This window comes from Emys orbicularis, chromosome 20, assembly GCF_028017835.1.
Source record: "Emys orbicularis isolate rEmyOrb1 chromosome 20, rEmyOrb1.hap1, whole genome shotgun sequence".
Classification (NCBI taxonomy): Eukaryota; Metazoa; Chordata; order Testudines; family Emydidae; genus Emys; species Emys orbicularis.
The window spans coordinates 23,629,502-23,646,481 of NC_088702.1; the positions used below are offsets into that span (position 1 = coordinate 23,629,502).

General features: G+C 58.6%; 1 protein-coding gene across 1 annotated transcript; it reads right to left on the reverse strand.

Moving 5' to 3' along the window:
* Positions 1 to 3,519: 3,519 nt before the first annotated feature.
* LOC135892725 (guanylate-binding protein 1-like) lies at positions 3,520 to 16,980 on the reverse strand. Its single transcript, XM_065420523.1, has 10 exons — positions 16,803 to 16,980; positions 9,972 to 10,099; positions 9,015 to 9,124; positions 8,572 to 8,774; positions 8,202 to 8,435; positions 7,191 to 7,471; positions 6,540 to 6,752; positions 4,650 to 4,752; positions 4,012 to 4,205; positions 3,520 to 3,639 (listed from the first exon to the last, which is right to left on the reverse strand). Exons 1-10 carry the CDS (start codon positions 16,978 to 16,980, stop codon positions 3,520 to 3,522), a joined length of 1,764 nt encoding a protein of 587 aa, XP_065276595.1.

Genomic DNA, 16,980 nt, shown 5'->3' on the forward strand with positions numbered 1-16,980 from the left:
TGTACAGATGTGGTCTCCTCACCTCAAAAAAGATATTCTAGCACTAGAAAAGGTTCAGAAAAGAGCAACTAAAATGATTAAGGGTTTAGAGAGGGTCCCATATGAGGAAAGATTAAAGAGGCTAGGACTCTTCAGTTTGGAAAAGAGAAGACTAAGGGGGGACATGATAGAGGTATATAAAATCATGAGTGATGTTGAGAAAGTGGATAAGGAAAAGTTATTTACTTATTCCCATAATACAAGAACTAGGGGTCACCAAATGAAATTAATGGGCAGCAGGTTTAAAACAAATAAAAGGAAGTTCTTCTTCACGCAGCGCACAGTCAACTTGTGGAACTCCTTACCTGAGGAGGTTATGAAGGCTAGGACTATAACAATGTTTAAAAGGGGACTGGATAAATTCATGGTGGCTAAGTCCATAAATGGCTATTAGCCAGGATGGGTAAGAATGGTGTCCCTAGCCTCTGTTCGTCAGAGGATGGAGATGGATGGCAGGAGAGAGATCACTTGATCATTGCCTGTTAGGTTCACTCCCTCTGGGGCACCTGGCATTGGCCACTGTCGGTAGACAGATACTGGGCTAGATGGACCTTTGGTCTGACCCAGTACGGCCGTTCTTATGTTCTTATGTTCTTATGATTGCACCAGTCCTGAGGAGAGCGGCTGCTGCTCGGAGTCCGCTGCCTCCCATGCACCATGCCTGAGGCTGGGACCCGCGTGAATTTACCAGCTTGAAAATGGGCCAAACCCAACCCTTCCCCTTTCTCACCGGGGTTCTGGCTGCCGGCCGCCTTCCGACCGGAGCTTCAACGGCTCAGTTCCATCCCCAGTCGGTTTGGTTCCAGGAAGAGAGGAATGAGAGTCGCGCTCTCCCTCCCACTGCCCCACCTGATTCCTCTGGGGCAGCTGGCACAGGAGGTGAATGCAGATCGCCTGGGGCGGGTGGACCCCCCTCCCTGCAGTCTGACAAGCGGTGGCCTCACCCCGGGAGAGGCGTTGCTGGGGACGGGACGGGGGCTTTGTCACTTGTTCCGCAATGAACTTTGTAATAGTTCCGCAATTTCACATTTGAGTTCTTTCAGAACTCTTGGGTGAATGCCATCTGGTCCCGGTGACTTGTTAATGTTGAGTTTATCAATTAATTCCAAAACCTCCTCTAGTGACACTTCAATCTGTGACAGTTCCTCAGATTTGTCACCTACAAAAGCCGGCTCAGGTTTGGGAATCTCCCTAACATCCTCAGCCGTGAAGACTGAAGCAAAGAATCCATTTAGTTTCTCCGCAATGACTTTATCATCTTTAAGCGCTCCTTTTGTATTTTCATCGTCCAGGGGCCCCACTGGTTGTTTAGCAGGCTTCCTGCTTCTGATGTACTTAAAAAACATTTTGTTATTACCTTTGGAGTTTTTGGCTAGCCGTTCTTCAAACTCCTCTTTGGCTTTTCTTATTACACTCTTGCACTTAATTTGGCAGCGTTTGGAGAACAGAGACTCCAAGGCAAGAACCGCACTGAACTCTGGGACCAGCAAAGCAGGGAAGCACTGCATCATGGGGGATCTCTGCTCCAGATGTCAATGAACCTATGTCTGTCCACCCCCAGCTCAGCAGTTATCAGACCGATTCTAGCAATAAATCCTTTATTGGGATCCAAAATAGTGAAGCTGCCTAATTGCATTGGGAGCTCCCTGGAAGGACCATCGCCCCTAGCCAGGAATGAGCAGCTCCCACGGCTAGCCTGAACAAAGCAACTCTGGGATCCTCCATTGTTTACCCCTAAACAAATCGAGTGTTCTCCATTGTTCTTTCGACCCACGCTCAGGTGAGTGCTCTGATGCTTAGATCCAAACTCTGCATCCGTTCCATGGGAACTTCATCTTCTCCTGACTGACCGTGCTGGGGGCTCTGCCTGGCTCAGCTACCACCATCACTGGGACCCCCGATCGATTCCAGCTTCCCGGCGCGGTGAGAACCCAGCTCTCGCTCTCTCGGTGTAGTCTTCTGACCCTGACTGGTGTGCTCAGTGATCGTTTTCTACACCTGACTTTTATAATCAAATGCAAGTTAGAGTTAATATTATCACGGTTTTGTTTGGTTGGCTCCCCTCACTACCTGGCAATAAATAACTTTCATGATTAATTTCAGAGTCGCAGCCGTGTTAGTCTGTATCCGCAAAAAGAACAGGAGGACTTGTGGCACCTTAGAGACTAACACATTTGTTAGGTGCCACAAGGACTCCTGTTCTTTTCATGATTAAGCCGGTTGCTTCTCTCTCTCTCCCCCTTGTGGGTGTTTTTTGGTTTCCTCCTCGTCCCTAAGCTAAAGATCCCGGCAGCGCCCAAAAATCCCATGGGGTTTGCTCATCAAGGGGGTTACGACCAGAACAGGTGTAACGTGACAGTGCGGATGGGGACGTGCTGAACCTGGGGCATCTAAGGGGTCAGCTTGGGAGTGCGGATTAACCCGGTCCTCTCAGACGTGCTCGGTTAGTGTGTGTGTGTGTGTCTCTGTCTGTCTGGTTCTGGGGCTGGAGGAGCCCAGCCCGGGGGGACCGAGGTCCGGCAGGACAGCTCCATTGGGGGGGACTTGCAGCAGGGAGCAGTCCAGCTCCGTATGAGAACACACGTGACACAAGCAGCACATTGATAGAATTACAGAAACCCCCTCCCAGAAGAGTAACCCGAATAAATGAGCGTACCCCAAAGTAACGAGCAAATCTGGTAATACAGGAGAGACCCTAGAATAACACGCCAGGGCACACGGCAGCACCAGGGTTTACGAGAGACCCTACAATAACAAACCAGTGCATGCACCAGCAGCAGCAGCAGCAGAGTACATAAGTAGGGCCCTACCAACTTCACAGCCATGAAACACGTGTCCCGGACCGTGCAATAGCCCTGATCTCCCCCGTGCTCCTGGGAGTGCCCGGCTCCTCGCTGCAAATCCCGCATTGGCTGGGGTGGGACAGGACTTGTCCTTCCCCTGCATGGCCACTCTCGGGAAAGATCAGACCCACCTCCGGGTGCCTCTGGCTTGGGACCCCCATGGGTACAACACGTGAAATTTCAGATGTAAACAGCTGAAAATGTGAAACTGACCAATTTTAAAACCCTCTGGCTGTGATCAAAATGGACTGTGAATTTGGTAGGGCCCAATACCTAAGAGACCCAACAGTAACACTCCAGGGCAAGCAGCAGCTCTGGTGTTTATGAGAGACCCTACAATAACACAGCACTGCATGCAGCACCAGCAGGGTTACAAGAGACCCTACAATAACAAACCAGAGCAAGCAGCAGCTGCAGTGTTTATGAGAGACCCTACAATAACACACCAGTGTGTACAGCTTTCCAGTATCAAATCTCAGTAAACAACAAGCATCACTTAGTGTGAAGTCAGAAGCCCCCCCTCAAACGTACAACGACCCTAGTGGTTGGCTCTGACCAGCACCCCCCACGTCTCAGACAGGCTGGTGGGAGGGGAGCCAGCCCAGCCCTGCTCCCCGAGTCCTCTGGGTCGCTGTTCTCAGCAGACAACGCAGCCGGAGCGCCGGGGCCGGTTCATCTCCTGCCTCAGGTTCTGCATCTGCTGCTCCAACCGCGCCGCCTCCCCCCGGAACCCCTCGCGCAGCACCCGCTCCTGCTCCTGGGGGACAGAGCCGAGGGTTAGCGCCACCGACACAGAGCTGTGGGGATCTGGAGCGGGGGCCAGGGGTCCTGGATCCCACCTCCCCTCCCCGCTCTAACCACCAGACCCCACCCTACTCCCCTCCCAGAGCCAGGAGAGAACCCAGAAGTCCTGGCTCCCAGCCCCAATTAATGCCATGATCCCTTTCCCTGGCACCCTCTGGTATTTCTCCACCATCTCCCGCTGGTCGGCCAGGAGGCGCTGGTAGCCCCCGGGCACCGAGTAGCTCCCCTCAGAGACCCATTCAGCTCCCAGAGCTGGGGAGAGAACCAGGGGGCTCCCACCCCCCCGCTCCAGGCAGCCCAATCCCAGCTCCCCAGGGGCAGGTACCTGCAGTTTCAGGGCCAGCACTCCCTGCTGCTCGGCCAGCAGCTGCCTCCTGTCCTGCTCCATCTTGGCCGTCAGCTGCCGGACGTGCTCCTCGTGGCTGCGCTCCTGGTCCTGCAGCAGCTGCTCCGTCCTGGCCTGCATCTCCTGGCTCAGCTGGGCCTCCCGCTCGGCCGCCTCGGCCCGCGCCCGCTCCGCTGGGGGGGGGGGGGGGGGGCACATGGTCAGGGCCAGGGGCTCGGAGTGCAGAGCCCTGGCCCGGGGTCACTGGGTCATCGGCGCCCAGGAGTCACCAGATCTATGGAGCCAGAGCCCTGGCCCTGGGGTCACCACGTCCATGGGGCACTGGATGTATGGGGTGCTGGGGTCACCGGATCTATGGGGTGCTGGGGTCACCGGATCTATGGGTCACGGGCCTGGGAGGCCACAGAGACTGTACCCTGAGGCACCGGATCTATGGGGCTACAGAGCCCTGGCATCTGTGGGGTCCAGGAGTCACAGGATCTATAGGGCCGGGAGGGCCAGGGGTCACGGGGTCTATGGGGCCATGGCGTTCAGGGGGGTGAGTCTGTGGCCAAGGGATCACCAGATCCATAGGGCCGTGGGGGTCACAGGACTACGGGCCCCAGCTCTGGAGTCACCTTCGATCTCCCTCTGTCTGTCCGTGAGGCTCTGGTCCGTCTGCAGGACGGCCTGGGCCACCGTCTCCTTGGACTTCAGAAACTCCTGCAGCACCTCGGCCGCCTGGGGGCACCGGGGAGAAAGGGGCTGAGCCCGGGCCCTCAGCCCTTCCCGCCTGACCACCTGCGCCTGCTCCCCTCACAGATTGAGGGGCCCACAGCCCGTCCCACCTGCCCCCCCACACATCGAGGGGCAAAGCCCCTCCCCCCTGCACCTGCCCCCCCCCACAGACACCAGGGGGCCCCAGACCAGCCAGAGCCTCCGCGCTGCCCTCGCATCCCATCAGCCAGGGACGAACCTGGACCACAAACCCACAGCAGGATCCTCCCCCCCAGGGCGCCCACGGGCTGCGTGTGCAGCTCAGAGCCACGGCCAGAGACAGAACCCAGGAGTCCTGGCTCCCAGCCTCCCCTGCTCTAACCCACCAGACCCCACTCCCCTCCCAGAGCCAGAGACAGAACCCAGGAGTCCTGGCTCCCAGCCTCCCCTGCTCTAACCCACCAGACCCCACTGCCCTCCCAGAGCCAGGAGAGAACCCAGGAGTCCTGGCTCCCAGCCCCCCCTGCTCTAACCCACCAGACCCCACTCCCCTCCCAGAGCCAGAGACAGAACCCAGGAGTCCTGGCTCCCAGCCCCCCCTGCTCTAACCACTAGCCCCCACTCCCAGACCTGGGGAGAGAACCCAGGAGTCCTGGCTCCCAGCCTCCCCTGCTCTAACCCACCAGACCCCACTGCCCTCCCAGAGCCAGAGACAGAACCCAGGAGTCCTGGCTCCCAGCCCCCCCTGCTCTAACCACTAGCCCCCACTCCCCTCCCAGAGCCAGAGACAGAACCCAGGAGTCCTGGCTCCCAGCCTCCCCTGCTCTAACCCACCAGACCCCACTGCCCCCCCAGAGCCAGGAGAGAACCCAGGAGTCCTGGCTCCCAGCCCCCCCTGCTCTAACCCACCAGACCCCACTCCCCTCCCAGAGCCAGAGACAGAACCCAGGAGTCCTGGCTCCCAGCCCCCCCTGCTCTAACCACTAGCCCCCACTCCCAGACCTGGGGAGAGAACCCAGGAGTCCTGGCTCCCAGCCCCCCTGCTCTAACCCACCAGACCCCACTGCCCTCCCAGAGCCAGGAGAGAACCCAGGAGTCCTGGCTCCCAGCCCCCCCTGCTCTAACCCACCAGACCCCACTCCCCTCCCAGAGCCAGAGACAGAACCCAGGAGTCCTGGCTCCCAGCCCCCCCTGCTCTAACCACTAGCCCCCACTCCCAGACCTGGGGAGAGAACCCAGGAGTCCTGGCTCCCAGCCTCCCCTGCTCTAACCCACCAGACCCCACTGCCCTCCCAGAGCCAGAGACAGAACCCAGGAGTCCTGGCTCCCAGCCCCCCCTGCTCTAACCACTAGCCCCCACTCCCCTCCCAGAGCCAGGGAGAGAACCCAGGAGTCCTGGCTCCCAGCCCCCCCTGCTCTAACCACTAGCCCCCACTCCCCTCCCAGAGCCAGGGAGAGAACCCAGGAGTCCTGGCTCCCAGCCCCCCCTGCTCTAACCACTAGCCCCCACTCCCCTCCCAGAGCCAGAGACAGAACCCAGGAGTCCTGGCTCCCAGCCCCCCCTGCTCTAACCACTAGCCCCCACTCCCCTCCCAGAGCCAGGGAGAGAACCCAGGAGTCCTGGCTCCCAGCCCCCCCTGCTCTAACCCACCAGACCCCACTCCCCTCCCAGAGCCGGGAGGGAACCCAGGAGCCCTGGCTCCCAGCCTCCCCTGCTCTAACCCACCAGACCCCACTCCCCTCCCAGAGCCAGGGATAGAACCCAGGAGTCCTGGCTCCCAGCCCTAGTTGATGCTATTCAGCCAATTCACCATGATCCCTTTCCCTGGCACCAGTTGGTATTTCTCCACCATCTCCCGCTGGTCATCCAGGAGGTGCTGGTAGCCCCCGGGCACCGAGTAGCTCCCCTCGCAGACCCGCTCCTCCAGCTCCTGCGACAGCTCCATGAGCGCGGCCGTGCACCGGTCCGACGACGCCACCTCGTTCCGGCGGCAGAGCTCAGCGCGCTTGGAGTCCAGCTTGTCCTGTGGAGAGAGGGGACATCGGAGCTGGAGGGGAAAGGCCTCGTGCCCCATTCCCTGCCCCAGAGAGCCAGACAGTGCCCCAGCTAGATCGGGGCCAGCGCCCCCAACACGTGAAAGGCCTCGTGCCCCATACACTGCCCCAGAGAGCCAGACAGTTCCCTGCCCTGGGGCCAGCACCCCCTGGAGGCCCCATGCCCCATTCCCCACTCCACACAGCCAGCCAGTTCCCTGCCCTGGGGCCAGAGCAGGGCCAGTGGCCCCTAGAGGGAAAAGACCTTGTGTCCCATTCCCTGGCACATGGAGCCAGCCAGTCCCCACCCTGGGGCCAGATCAGGGCCAGCGCCCCCCGGAGCGGAAATGCCCCGTGCCCTGTTCCCCTGTGGGTCACTGCAGGCTAGGGCAGGAGGGGCTGTGCCCCCATCGCAGGGTCCCTGGTACCTTCAGCTGCCGCTGGTATTGCTGCTCGTCGTCCTTGAAGGCGCGCGCCATGAACGCCCACAGCGCCTCCCGCTCGCACTGGGCGTGCAGCTCCAGCAGCTCCTGCACGGTCTCCGTGGGCAGCGCCGCCCGCCGCTCCAGCTGCTCCTCGTAGACAGCCACGGCCTCCCCCACCGCCGCCGAGTTCTCGATCTGCGCCAGGGCCAGCACCGCGCTCTCCATGCAGGGCACCGCCCCGCTGCGGATGGCGTCCACGTAGGTCACCGCCAGGTTCCCCAGCACTGCCGGAGGGGCAGGGTCAGCGCCAGGGGGCCTAGCGCGGCCGGAGGGGCAGGGTCAGCGCCAGGGGGCCCAGCGCGGCCGGAGGGGCAGGGGCAGCGCCAGGTTCCCCAGCGCGGCCGGAGGGGCAGGGTCAGCGCCAGGTTCCCCAGTGCGGCCGGAGGGGCAGGGGCAGCGCCAGGGGGCCTAGCGCGGCCGGAGGGGCAGGGTCAGCGCCAGGGAGCCCAGCGCGGCCGGAGGGGCAGAGTCAGCGCCAGGTTCCCCAGCACTGCCGGAGGGGGCAGGGTCAGCGCCAGGTTCCCCAGTGCGGCCGGAGGGGCAGGTTGCAGCGCCAGGGGGCCTAGCGCGGCTGGAGGGGCAGGGTCAGCGCCAGGGGGCCCAGCGCGGCCGGAGGGGCAGGGTCAGCGCCAGGTTCCCCAGCGCGGCCGGAGGGGATCAGGGGCAGCCTCCTTCCACCCAGGCCTTGCCCATACTGGCCCTGGACCCCTCCAAATGGCCAGCAGCCCCGGACCTGACCTGACCCTGCAGCACATATCCCAGCCTGGGATGCGCCCACATCCCTCCTCCTGCACTGGCATCCCCTGTCCACAGCCCCGCTCAGAACGTGCTCCACTCCCGATCCCCTGCCCCCATGATGCGCCCCAATCCCCATCCCCTGCCCCTGGGACGCACCATCCCCGGAGGGCCATGCGCCGATCCTCCCCCAAGAGCCGCGCCCCGATCCCCACTCACAGGTGCCCGTCACCACGTGGCCGCCGGGGAGGGTTTTGGTGCCCGCGTGCTGGTGGATGTGGCTGCAGAAGCGCTGCGCCGGCTCCAGGAAGTCGGGGCTCAGCGCTGCCTCGGGCAGCTCGTCCAGCCGGGCCAGGTCGCAGCGCGGGGCCGGGCGGTCGAACACGAAGCACTTGCGGGAGGGGAAGTACTGGCGCAGGTATTTCTTGGGCAGATCCAGCTTCTCGGGCTGGCCTGGGAAGAGACCCCAGGGTCAGACCCATGTGCCTGGTATCCACCCCCCCAGAGGAGACCCATGGGGCCATTTACGCTGATATCTTGCCCCCTCCCTGCCCCCCGAGACCCATCCAGCCCAGTCCCCGCCCTGCACCTTGTCTGCGTTTCAGGGCGTTCTCCAGGTACTCGTCCTCGGTGATCTCCTGCCCGTCCAGCTCCAGCTGCAGCGTGAAATCCCGCACGGCCCACACGAAGGCCGGGAAAAAGTGCACGAATTCAGCTGAATCCTCCCCCTTCTGCCGGCCGCCCTCACCTGCCGCCTTCACCTTGATGTGCTCCGTCAGCTCCGTCACGTAGCTGGGGGCCAGCTAAGGAACTGGAGACACAGCGCCCCCCGCAGGGGGTCCCTGAGCCCAGCGCCCACAGCCCTCACCCCGCTGCCCCAGGAACGGCACCCAATGGTGGCACTGCTCCTGGCACCCACCCCAGACCCCTGCTCCCAAGAGGGTGCGACAGGTGCTACCCAGTTATGGGAGTGGAATCCCAGCTGCTCCCACCTCCCGGACTCCTGGGTCCCTCCCAGCAGGGGCAGGATACTGCAGCTGCTCCAGGGCGCACTGGTCGATGGTGCCCAGGCTGTTGTAGACCAGGGTGCCGCTGAGCAGCACGGCCAGCGTGAAGATCCACGCGTCGTTCTTCGCATCGCCCTGCGGGGAGGATAAAGGGGGGAAATCGCAGGGCGGCAGTGTCGGACCCCACTGCAGAGGGGTGGGGCAGGGTGGATATGGGGCAGGGAGCTGGAGCTCCCCCTGCAGGTCACAGAGGGAAGCACACCCCTCAGACCCCACTGCAGAGAAGCAGGGTTGTGGGGTGTGACGAAGTGGGGGATTTTCTTAGTGTTTTACGTGAACACTGTGTGCCTCAGTTTCCCTGTGTGCTGCGTGTGTAACGAGGTGGGGGAAGGGGTTTGTAATTGCAGGGGACCAGGTGTGACCTCGCCCGAGGGCCCTGAGAACTGCCTGGGCTGGGTCCAGACACTCAATAAACCTCCTGTGTGACGCTGGCAGAGTCCCTGCAGCTAGAGATCGGGGGCGTTGCTCCCTCTGGGGGTGGGGGCCCCGGGGGCCAGAGCGAGGGGAATCCCTGAGAGGACCCACGGCAGAGGTGCGGTCCCAGGAGGTGGCGAGGTCAGAGGGCCTAACCCGGAGAGTGAGTGAACCCCCGAGAAGGGCTGTCACACTGGGGGGTTCCTCCCAGGGGCTGTACGGAGCTGAGAGAACCCGGGGGCTGGGAGTCTGTGACGGGGGATATGGGGCAGGGAGCCGGAACTTCCCCTGCAGGTCGGGGGTGGGGAGCATGGCCCACCAGACCCCACTGCAGAGGGATGGGGTGGGGGGATATGGGGCAGGGGAGACTGACCTATGCTGACCCCTGGGCCACCCACCTCCAGGCCCAGAGCCCCTTCCCACATCCAGAGGGTTCTTGATCCCCCTAGGTGTCCCTGGATCCCCAGAGCCGAAACCCAGCCCTGCCCTCCCATCACCCCCCACTCACCTTCTCCACGTCGCCCAGCCCCTCGGTGTCCAGCAGCACCAGGGTGTGGCCGGCCCGGTGGGGGTGGGGCAGGCACCACATCCAGATGCCCTTGGTGTGCGACTGCACCGTGGCGCCCAGCGAGAACCCTGGGGAGAGAGGGGCAGAGCTGGGACAGACGCAGAGCGAGGGAACCCAGGAGTCCTGACTCCCAGCCCCCTCCCCCCTGCTCTAACCACTAGGCCACACTCCCCTCCCAGAGCCAGGGAGAAAACCCAGGAGTCCTGGCTCCCACCCCCCCTGCTCTGTCCACCCCACTCCCCTCCCAGAGCTGGGGGCAGAGAGAGGCCAGTGGAACGATTGGCTAGCGCTGACCTGTCACCTCTGTCAACCCTTCCCCACTACCCTGGATCACCCCATGAGCCTGTAAGGATAAGGCCCTTGTCTGCAGCCATTAGCTAAGAAGCAGAAAGTCACATCCTCACATTCCATCAGGCTGGTAAGAAGGAGACCCCGTCCTAATGGTCCCCACTATCACCGGATACACAAACAGATCTTAAGATGGTTACAGAAAACTTAGTTTGGTACATCCTGTCTGGCAAGAAACCACTTATCAGTAGCTCATTTCTTTATTGTTTTATCTTTATGGTCCCCACTTCCCTGTTGTTTGTCTGTATGATCTCTGCCTGGTTCTTTGCTTGTTTCTGTCTGCTGTATAATTAATTTGGCTAGGTGTGAATTAATGAAGGTGGTGGGGGATGACTGGTTAGAGAATTTTGTTACACTATGTTAGGATTGGTTTGTAACATTTTAGTAAAATGATTGGTTAAGGTACAGTAGGCAGGACTCAAGTTTCACTGTATAAACTGGGGTCCATGAAGGAGACGAGCAGAGAAGAGATAGAAGAAGGAGGAGGAGGAGGAGGAAAGACCAGAAAGAAGAACTCACCTCAAAGACACAGCCTAAGATCAAAGCTGCTAAGAATTCTCTGCACGACCAGAATCCCTACGAGACTGACCTTGCCTGGCCAACAGGGAAAGTCCGCTTGCCTGATCAGGATTGGTGACCAGAGCATTGTATGCTTAGTATGTGCATTCTGCTTCTTGGTGAGTGTTAATAAATAGAGGTGAAGGATATTACTGTGTAAGGCTCTTTCTCTGGTAAAAGGTCCTGCAGCCCCGCTAAGAGTACGCCCATAGCCCCTGAAATTGGGTAAGGGTGGGTGCCCCCTAGAGTGTGTGAGTTACAGAGAATTTTGTGCGGGTAACAGATTTGGTGGAGAATGCGGGCAGCCTAAGGTCGTGTGGCCCGAACTGATCTAGCCTACACAGTAATAGCAGCAGAATACCGGTGATACTCTGTCAAAAAGGGTCGCTACCTGCTCGGCAGATTGTTCACGCTGAAGCAACAGGAGGGAAAGGAAACAAAGCAAAGGGACCAGGAGGGGTGGGGGTTAGCTGAAGAGCCCCCCCCCCTTGCTAAATGGGTAGTGGAACGGGGTCCATGCCCATGGGGACAAGATTCCTTCCAGGGGAGGGATGCCCTTGAGTCCGCCTGGAAGGGGTTTGAAGCATTCTGTGAGTGCATGAAGCCAAAACCAAAGGAAAAGGCTATGAAAGCACAGCTGGGTGGGAATTGCGCAAAGCTGTCACTAATCTCTCCAGCCTGGTCGCGCTCCAGGAAAGGCAACTGGAGGATTCCAGACTCGATTTGGATGTCATTAAGGATAATTTGCCTCAGTATAAGGCATCTGAGTGGGCCAGTGCCGTTTCAGCATTACACAATGTAACAGCGCTTCAGGTGGAACAAGAGAGTGGGAGCAACTGAAACTGGAAGTACAGAACCTGAACGGGGAGGGATCTCCACTGCAAATGAAGCTGGGGGATGCTCAGGCCGCTGTCAGAACAGAGTTACAGGAAAATACGGATCGGGCCCGGACAGGCAGTGACCACACAGTCTGTAGGCAGCGAACAGAGAAACTGGAAATCGTGTTGGGAGCCTGGAAGGGCCCGGGGGAGGCGTGAGTGTGGGCCTGGGGGATACAGACACCTGGGAGGACACTTGGAATGGGGATAGTTGGATGGCTTCCGAAGAGAAAGATCCTGGATGCTCATACGCCCCTGATGCTTCCCCTGAGGGAAGGGGGCACTTGCAGGGTTTGAAATTAAAAGCACAAATCAATCCTGTGGCTGCAGTTACCACAAGGGCGGTAACAAGAACAGAACTTGACCCAAATGATGTACAACGACGAAGGGAAATAAGGCAAAATATGACAGAGTTTTCTGATTTTAGCCCAGACCAGGTACAGGCGGCTGCTCAGTTAGTGGGCCCCCTAGAAAGGGACCTGTGTCTGGACAGGATGGGGAAGGTATTGGCATGAGCCGGGTGGTGGTCGGCAGATGATGAGGTTCTAGCACTTCTGCCTGGGCAGCAGTACGCAGTGCTGAGGGGCGGTTAGGTGCGAGCGGTGTTCCTGCCACGGGATGGGGCTGGGCGAAGGACGCAATGAAGGTAGGGATGTCGGCCCGACAACCGGGGAAATTGTTCCATGTCACAGAACAGGTCCCTGTGACTCCCCGGAATTGTATGTTATTAAAAAGGAGATACTGGCCATGGCTGCCGGGTTGTGCCAGTAGGAACTGGAACTCCACCGGATTTCAAGCCTTTAGCTTTTCAGACGGCCTTGTTAGATGGTTTGAATTCAAGAAGGAGAGTGATTTTAGGACCCATAGATCCAGCTAGGGGATACTCGGAGTTGAAACAGGAGATTTTTTGAGCAGCTGTAGTTTTTCGAGACATGCAGGGAGAAGCGGGAAAAGGAAATAGGGACGGGAGAATGGAGCCTGTACAGGCAGTAACTTTTGCTGACAATGGGCCCCCAGATCTCCAAGGGGAGCCGGGGGGAAAAGGGGCCGATGCACAATGGCATGTTAGAGGAAGAGGACGGGGAGATGCACTGGGCAGCAGAGGAACCAGAGGAAGAAATGGATCTGGACGTGGGTATCAGATGCAGAACAGAGGATGTCCGGCTGAAGGTGGGAAAGGTACATTGAGAGGGGAGGCGTGGAGGAAGCTCATGATGGCAGGGGAACCAGAAGAGAAGTGGGACGGGAAGCCCACAAGTGAGTTACTGCAGAGGGCTGCCCAGTCAGACAGGCGAGAGGAATTGATTGATGAGGTTCCTGTAGCTCCCAGAATGGACCCCGAAGAATTGGCACCACCCCAATAGGGGTGCCCGCCTCCCCGGAGTCCCCCTGAGGTAGTGGCCCAACTACAGTATGACAAGTGGGGGCATCCCATTGTAGGAGCAATAATGGGGAGATTAGGGGAACAAACATGCCCCACTATGCTAACTGACACCGGTGCATCAGTATCTGTGCTTGGAGAGCAGTGGCTTCCCGGGGACGCTGAGGAAACAGAAAATTCTACACAACTAGCATCCTATGCAGGGGAGACAATGAAAGCGTATATCACGAGACCGATCCTGACCCACACAGGGAATCGGGAGTCATGGGTAAAATACCTTGTTCAGAAACAGGATCAAACTGGGAATGGGGGTAAGGAGGATGGAGTATTGGGAACGTCGTACCTTAATGAGGGGAGACACATCGTGGATTTAGCCAACGGGTTCCTATGGGCAAATAGTGAAGAGCCAGCAGAAACACCCACCCCCTCCATGAATGCTGTATGTAGGTGTGGGCTGTAAAGGCCCCGGAAGGAGGGAAAGCAGAAGAAGGGGACCCAGCAGTGGACAAGTTTCCTGGCGTATCGGCTGAAAATAAATTGGAGTGTGGGAAAATTGATGCTGAGGTTTGAATTGGAGGGCCTCACCCCCCTCCACAGCGTCAGTACAAGTATCCTCCGGAGGCAGAGGAAGGGATCAAATCCACCACTGAACGTTTGTTAGAACAGGGTGTTCTTGGGCACATGGCGAGTACTAATACTGCCTCGATGGGCCTGTACTGAAAGGGGGTGGGAAGACCTGGCGAAGGGCAGTGGATTTTAGAGCATTAAACGCAGTAGCCTCTGCCCCCGCCCCTGCCCCTGCCCCGGGAGTGGCCAAGTACCAAGGAGTCGCTGCAGTAGCAGAATGGTTCTGTGACAGATTTAGCAAACACCTTCTCTGCCATCTCCTTGCACCCTGAGTCCTGGTACAAATTTGGGTTCACTTCCAGGGGACAACAGTTCTGTTTCACCAGAGTCCCCAGGGTTTTCATAATGCACCTGCAATTGGTCACTCCTGTGGTTAAGATGTGGGGGAAATGGACACCCAAAGCCCAAAAGAGGGTAATTTCCTATGCTGATGCTATACGGGTGCCTGGGGACCATAGGGGGTTGGTAGGACCACTGAGCAGATGTTACAGATCATCCAAGATACCACGTTCGAGGCTAGCAGAGCCAAGGCCCAGCTGGTACAGCAAGAGGTAAAATACTCAGGGGTCATATCGGGAAAGGAGGGACAAACCCCAGATGCACAACGGGTGGAACTGATTGGAAAATGTCCTGCCCCCACTCATGTGGCATCCTTAAGAGCCCTTTTGGGAACCTGAACCTCTCGAGAGATGTCACCGAAATGTCACCCACTGGGTTTTCTCCTAAAGAAAGGGCAGCAGTGGGGGCCTGATCAGGCAAAGGCATCACTGACCCTGAAAGAGGATTTGGCCCTGGCCCTGGCCCTGGCCCCACATATCCAAAGGTGGGAGAACCATCCACCCTGCAACTGCCTAGTACTGATGTAGCGCTGGGAGCAGCGCTGTTACAGCAGCAAAGCGCCGGGAAGTTACAAATCGTGGCCTATGGATCCAAAACACGGAATTACACTGAGCAAAATGTCACCCCCTGCGAGAAAGAGAAAGAGTGCTGGGCCTTGGTGTGGGCCTTGCAGCGTTGGGGGTATATCACTGGAGGATCTAAAGTCATAGTACAGACAGTACGTTCCCCACTGAAATACAGAATACCAGGAAAGGCGCAGGAGGGGCAGGTATCTAACCCTAGGCTGGCACAATGGCCTCTGGCCCTTGTCAATGGAGGGAGAACCGTAGGAAAGGGAAAGGTGCTATCCCCTGCACTATGTGGCCTTGCAGTGCATTATTCCCTCTGGGAGTGGAGGCCCAGGGGGTCCAGAGCGAGGGGACTCCCTGAGGGGGCCCACAGCAGAGACAGACGTGCTAAGGCTCAGAGAGGTGCGGCTCCAGGAGGTGGAGGGGCCTACGGCTTAAACCCCGAGAAAGAGCAGACCCCTAAGAAGGGCTGTTGCACTGAAGGGGGCTCCCCACAGGGACCGTATGGAGCTGAGAGAGAGCACGAGTCCTGTGAGTCCGTGAGATGAGGTATCATGGCAAAGGTTAGGATCTGCTGGAAACCAATGTCCCATCTAAATATGTGTATTATCTGTGCGTATGAAGTGATGAGAGTGTGCAGTATGGCTGTCACCAAGATATGCTGTGGGTTTGGGAAGCGCCCAGATACCAGCTCCCCAGAGACAATGTCAAGGAAAGTAACCAACGCCCGGGCGGGTGTCAAACAACCATCACCAGCCATTGTCCAACAAGGAGCTACAATGCAATGACTCACCGGCATGAGGCCACACCAGGGGGACTGCTCAACCTCGCCTCGGGACTCAGCAACGCCCCCAGACATGCCTGGACTTGTGTTCCCCAAGCACATGGGACTAAGGGTATAAAACCGAACACGGGGGCCCCATGCTGGGCCTTTCTCCTGCCCCCACCTACACTGCAAGCAACAAGGACACTGGGAAGACTGAAGACTCCAACAGAGGGCACTGGCCCAGGTTTCTAGGGGGAAAGCTGTGTATGGTGAACTGCAATATCCAGTGGGGTGAGAAAAACTGCTTAGCCTAGATGTCGCCCAGGCTAAGAGGGTTGGGAGTTTAGACTGCGGGCTTAGATTTTACTTGATTTTGGTAACTAACTCTGGACTTTTTCCCTATCACTTATAATCACTTAAAATCTATCTTTTGTAGTCAGTAAGTTTGTTTAACTGTTTATCGTTACCAGTGAGTTTGCCTGAAGTGTTTGGTGAATCTGCTCGGGTTTCCAAAGGCTGGTGTATGTCCACTTTCCATTGATGAAGTCGGGAACCAATGAATAAATTTGCACTGTTCGTCTTGAGCAGTGCAAGACGGTACATTCCTGGGGTACCGTGCTGGGAGCTGGGGGGATTCGGCTGGTGCCTTTCCATGTGTGATCCATGAGCGGCTCTGGGAGCATTCATGGAATCTAGCTGGGTGCGGGCCTCCACATGCGGTTGTGCTGAGTGATCCCAGCGCTGGGAGGGGTTTGCTGCTGGTCACTAGCAAAGCATTGTGGGAGACAGCCCAGGCTGGAGAGCTAAGGGGGCCCAGCAGTCCCACAGTCCCAGGCTGCACCCCGGGGATCCCGTCACGTACGGGACAGGTTATTATATCACCAGTACGATCTCTACAGCAAACTGAGCTGGACCTCACCGGGTTAAATGGGTCCAGGGTCGTGCCTCAATGTGCCCCACATGTATAAACACTCCATACGGGGTGGGCAGCACGGTTACAATTATGGTATGTTGAAAAACCCATAAGGATTAGCATGTGTATTCTGCTTGGTAACTGTCAATAAACAGAGGAGAAGGATATTACTGGGTAAGGGTCTTTCCCTGCAGACCCACAAAGCGCACGCCCTGAGCCCTAGGAACTGGGTACGGGTGGGCGCCCCCTAGAGTGTGTGTGTAACGGAGAATTTTGTGCAGGTAACAGGCCCGTCTAGCCTGGTATCCCGCCTCCTCCCTCCCCTGGGATCAGCCCCATGGGCCCATCCACCCAGTATCCTCCAGCTGGGCCGAGCGCCCCGCAGCGCTCACCTCCCCGATCCTTGCCGGCCAGTCGGTTCAGGAGGTAGGACTTGCCGGTGCGGTACAGCCCGGCGATGGCCACCACCACCACGGGTTGGCGGACGCTCTGGAGCAGGGCCAGGGCTCGCTGGTTCAGCTGCAGCTCCCCATCCGGGCTGTTCTCGATCAGGCACATCGGCTCCTCCAT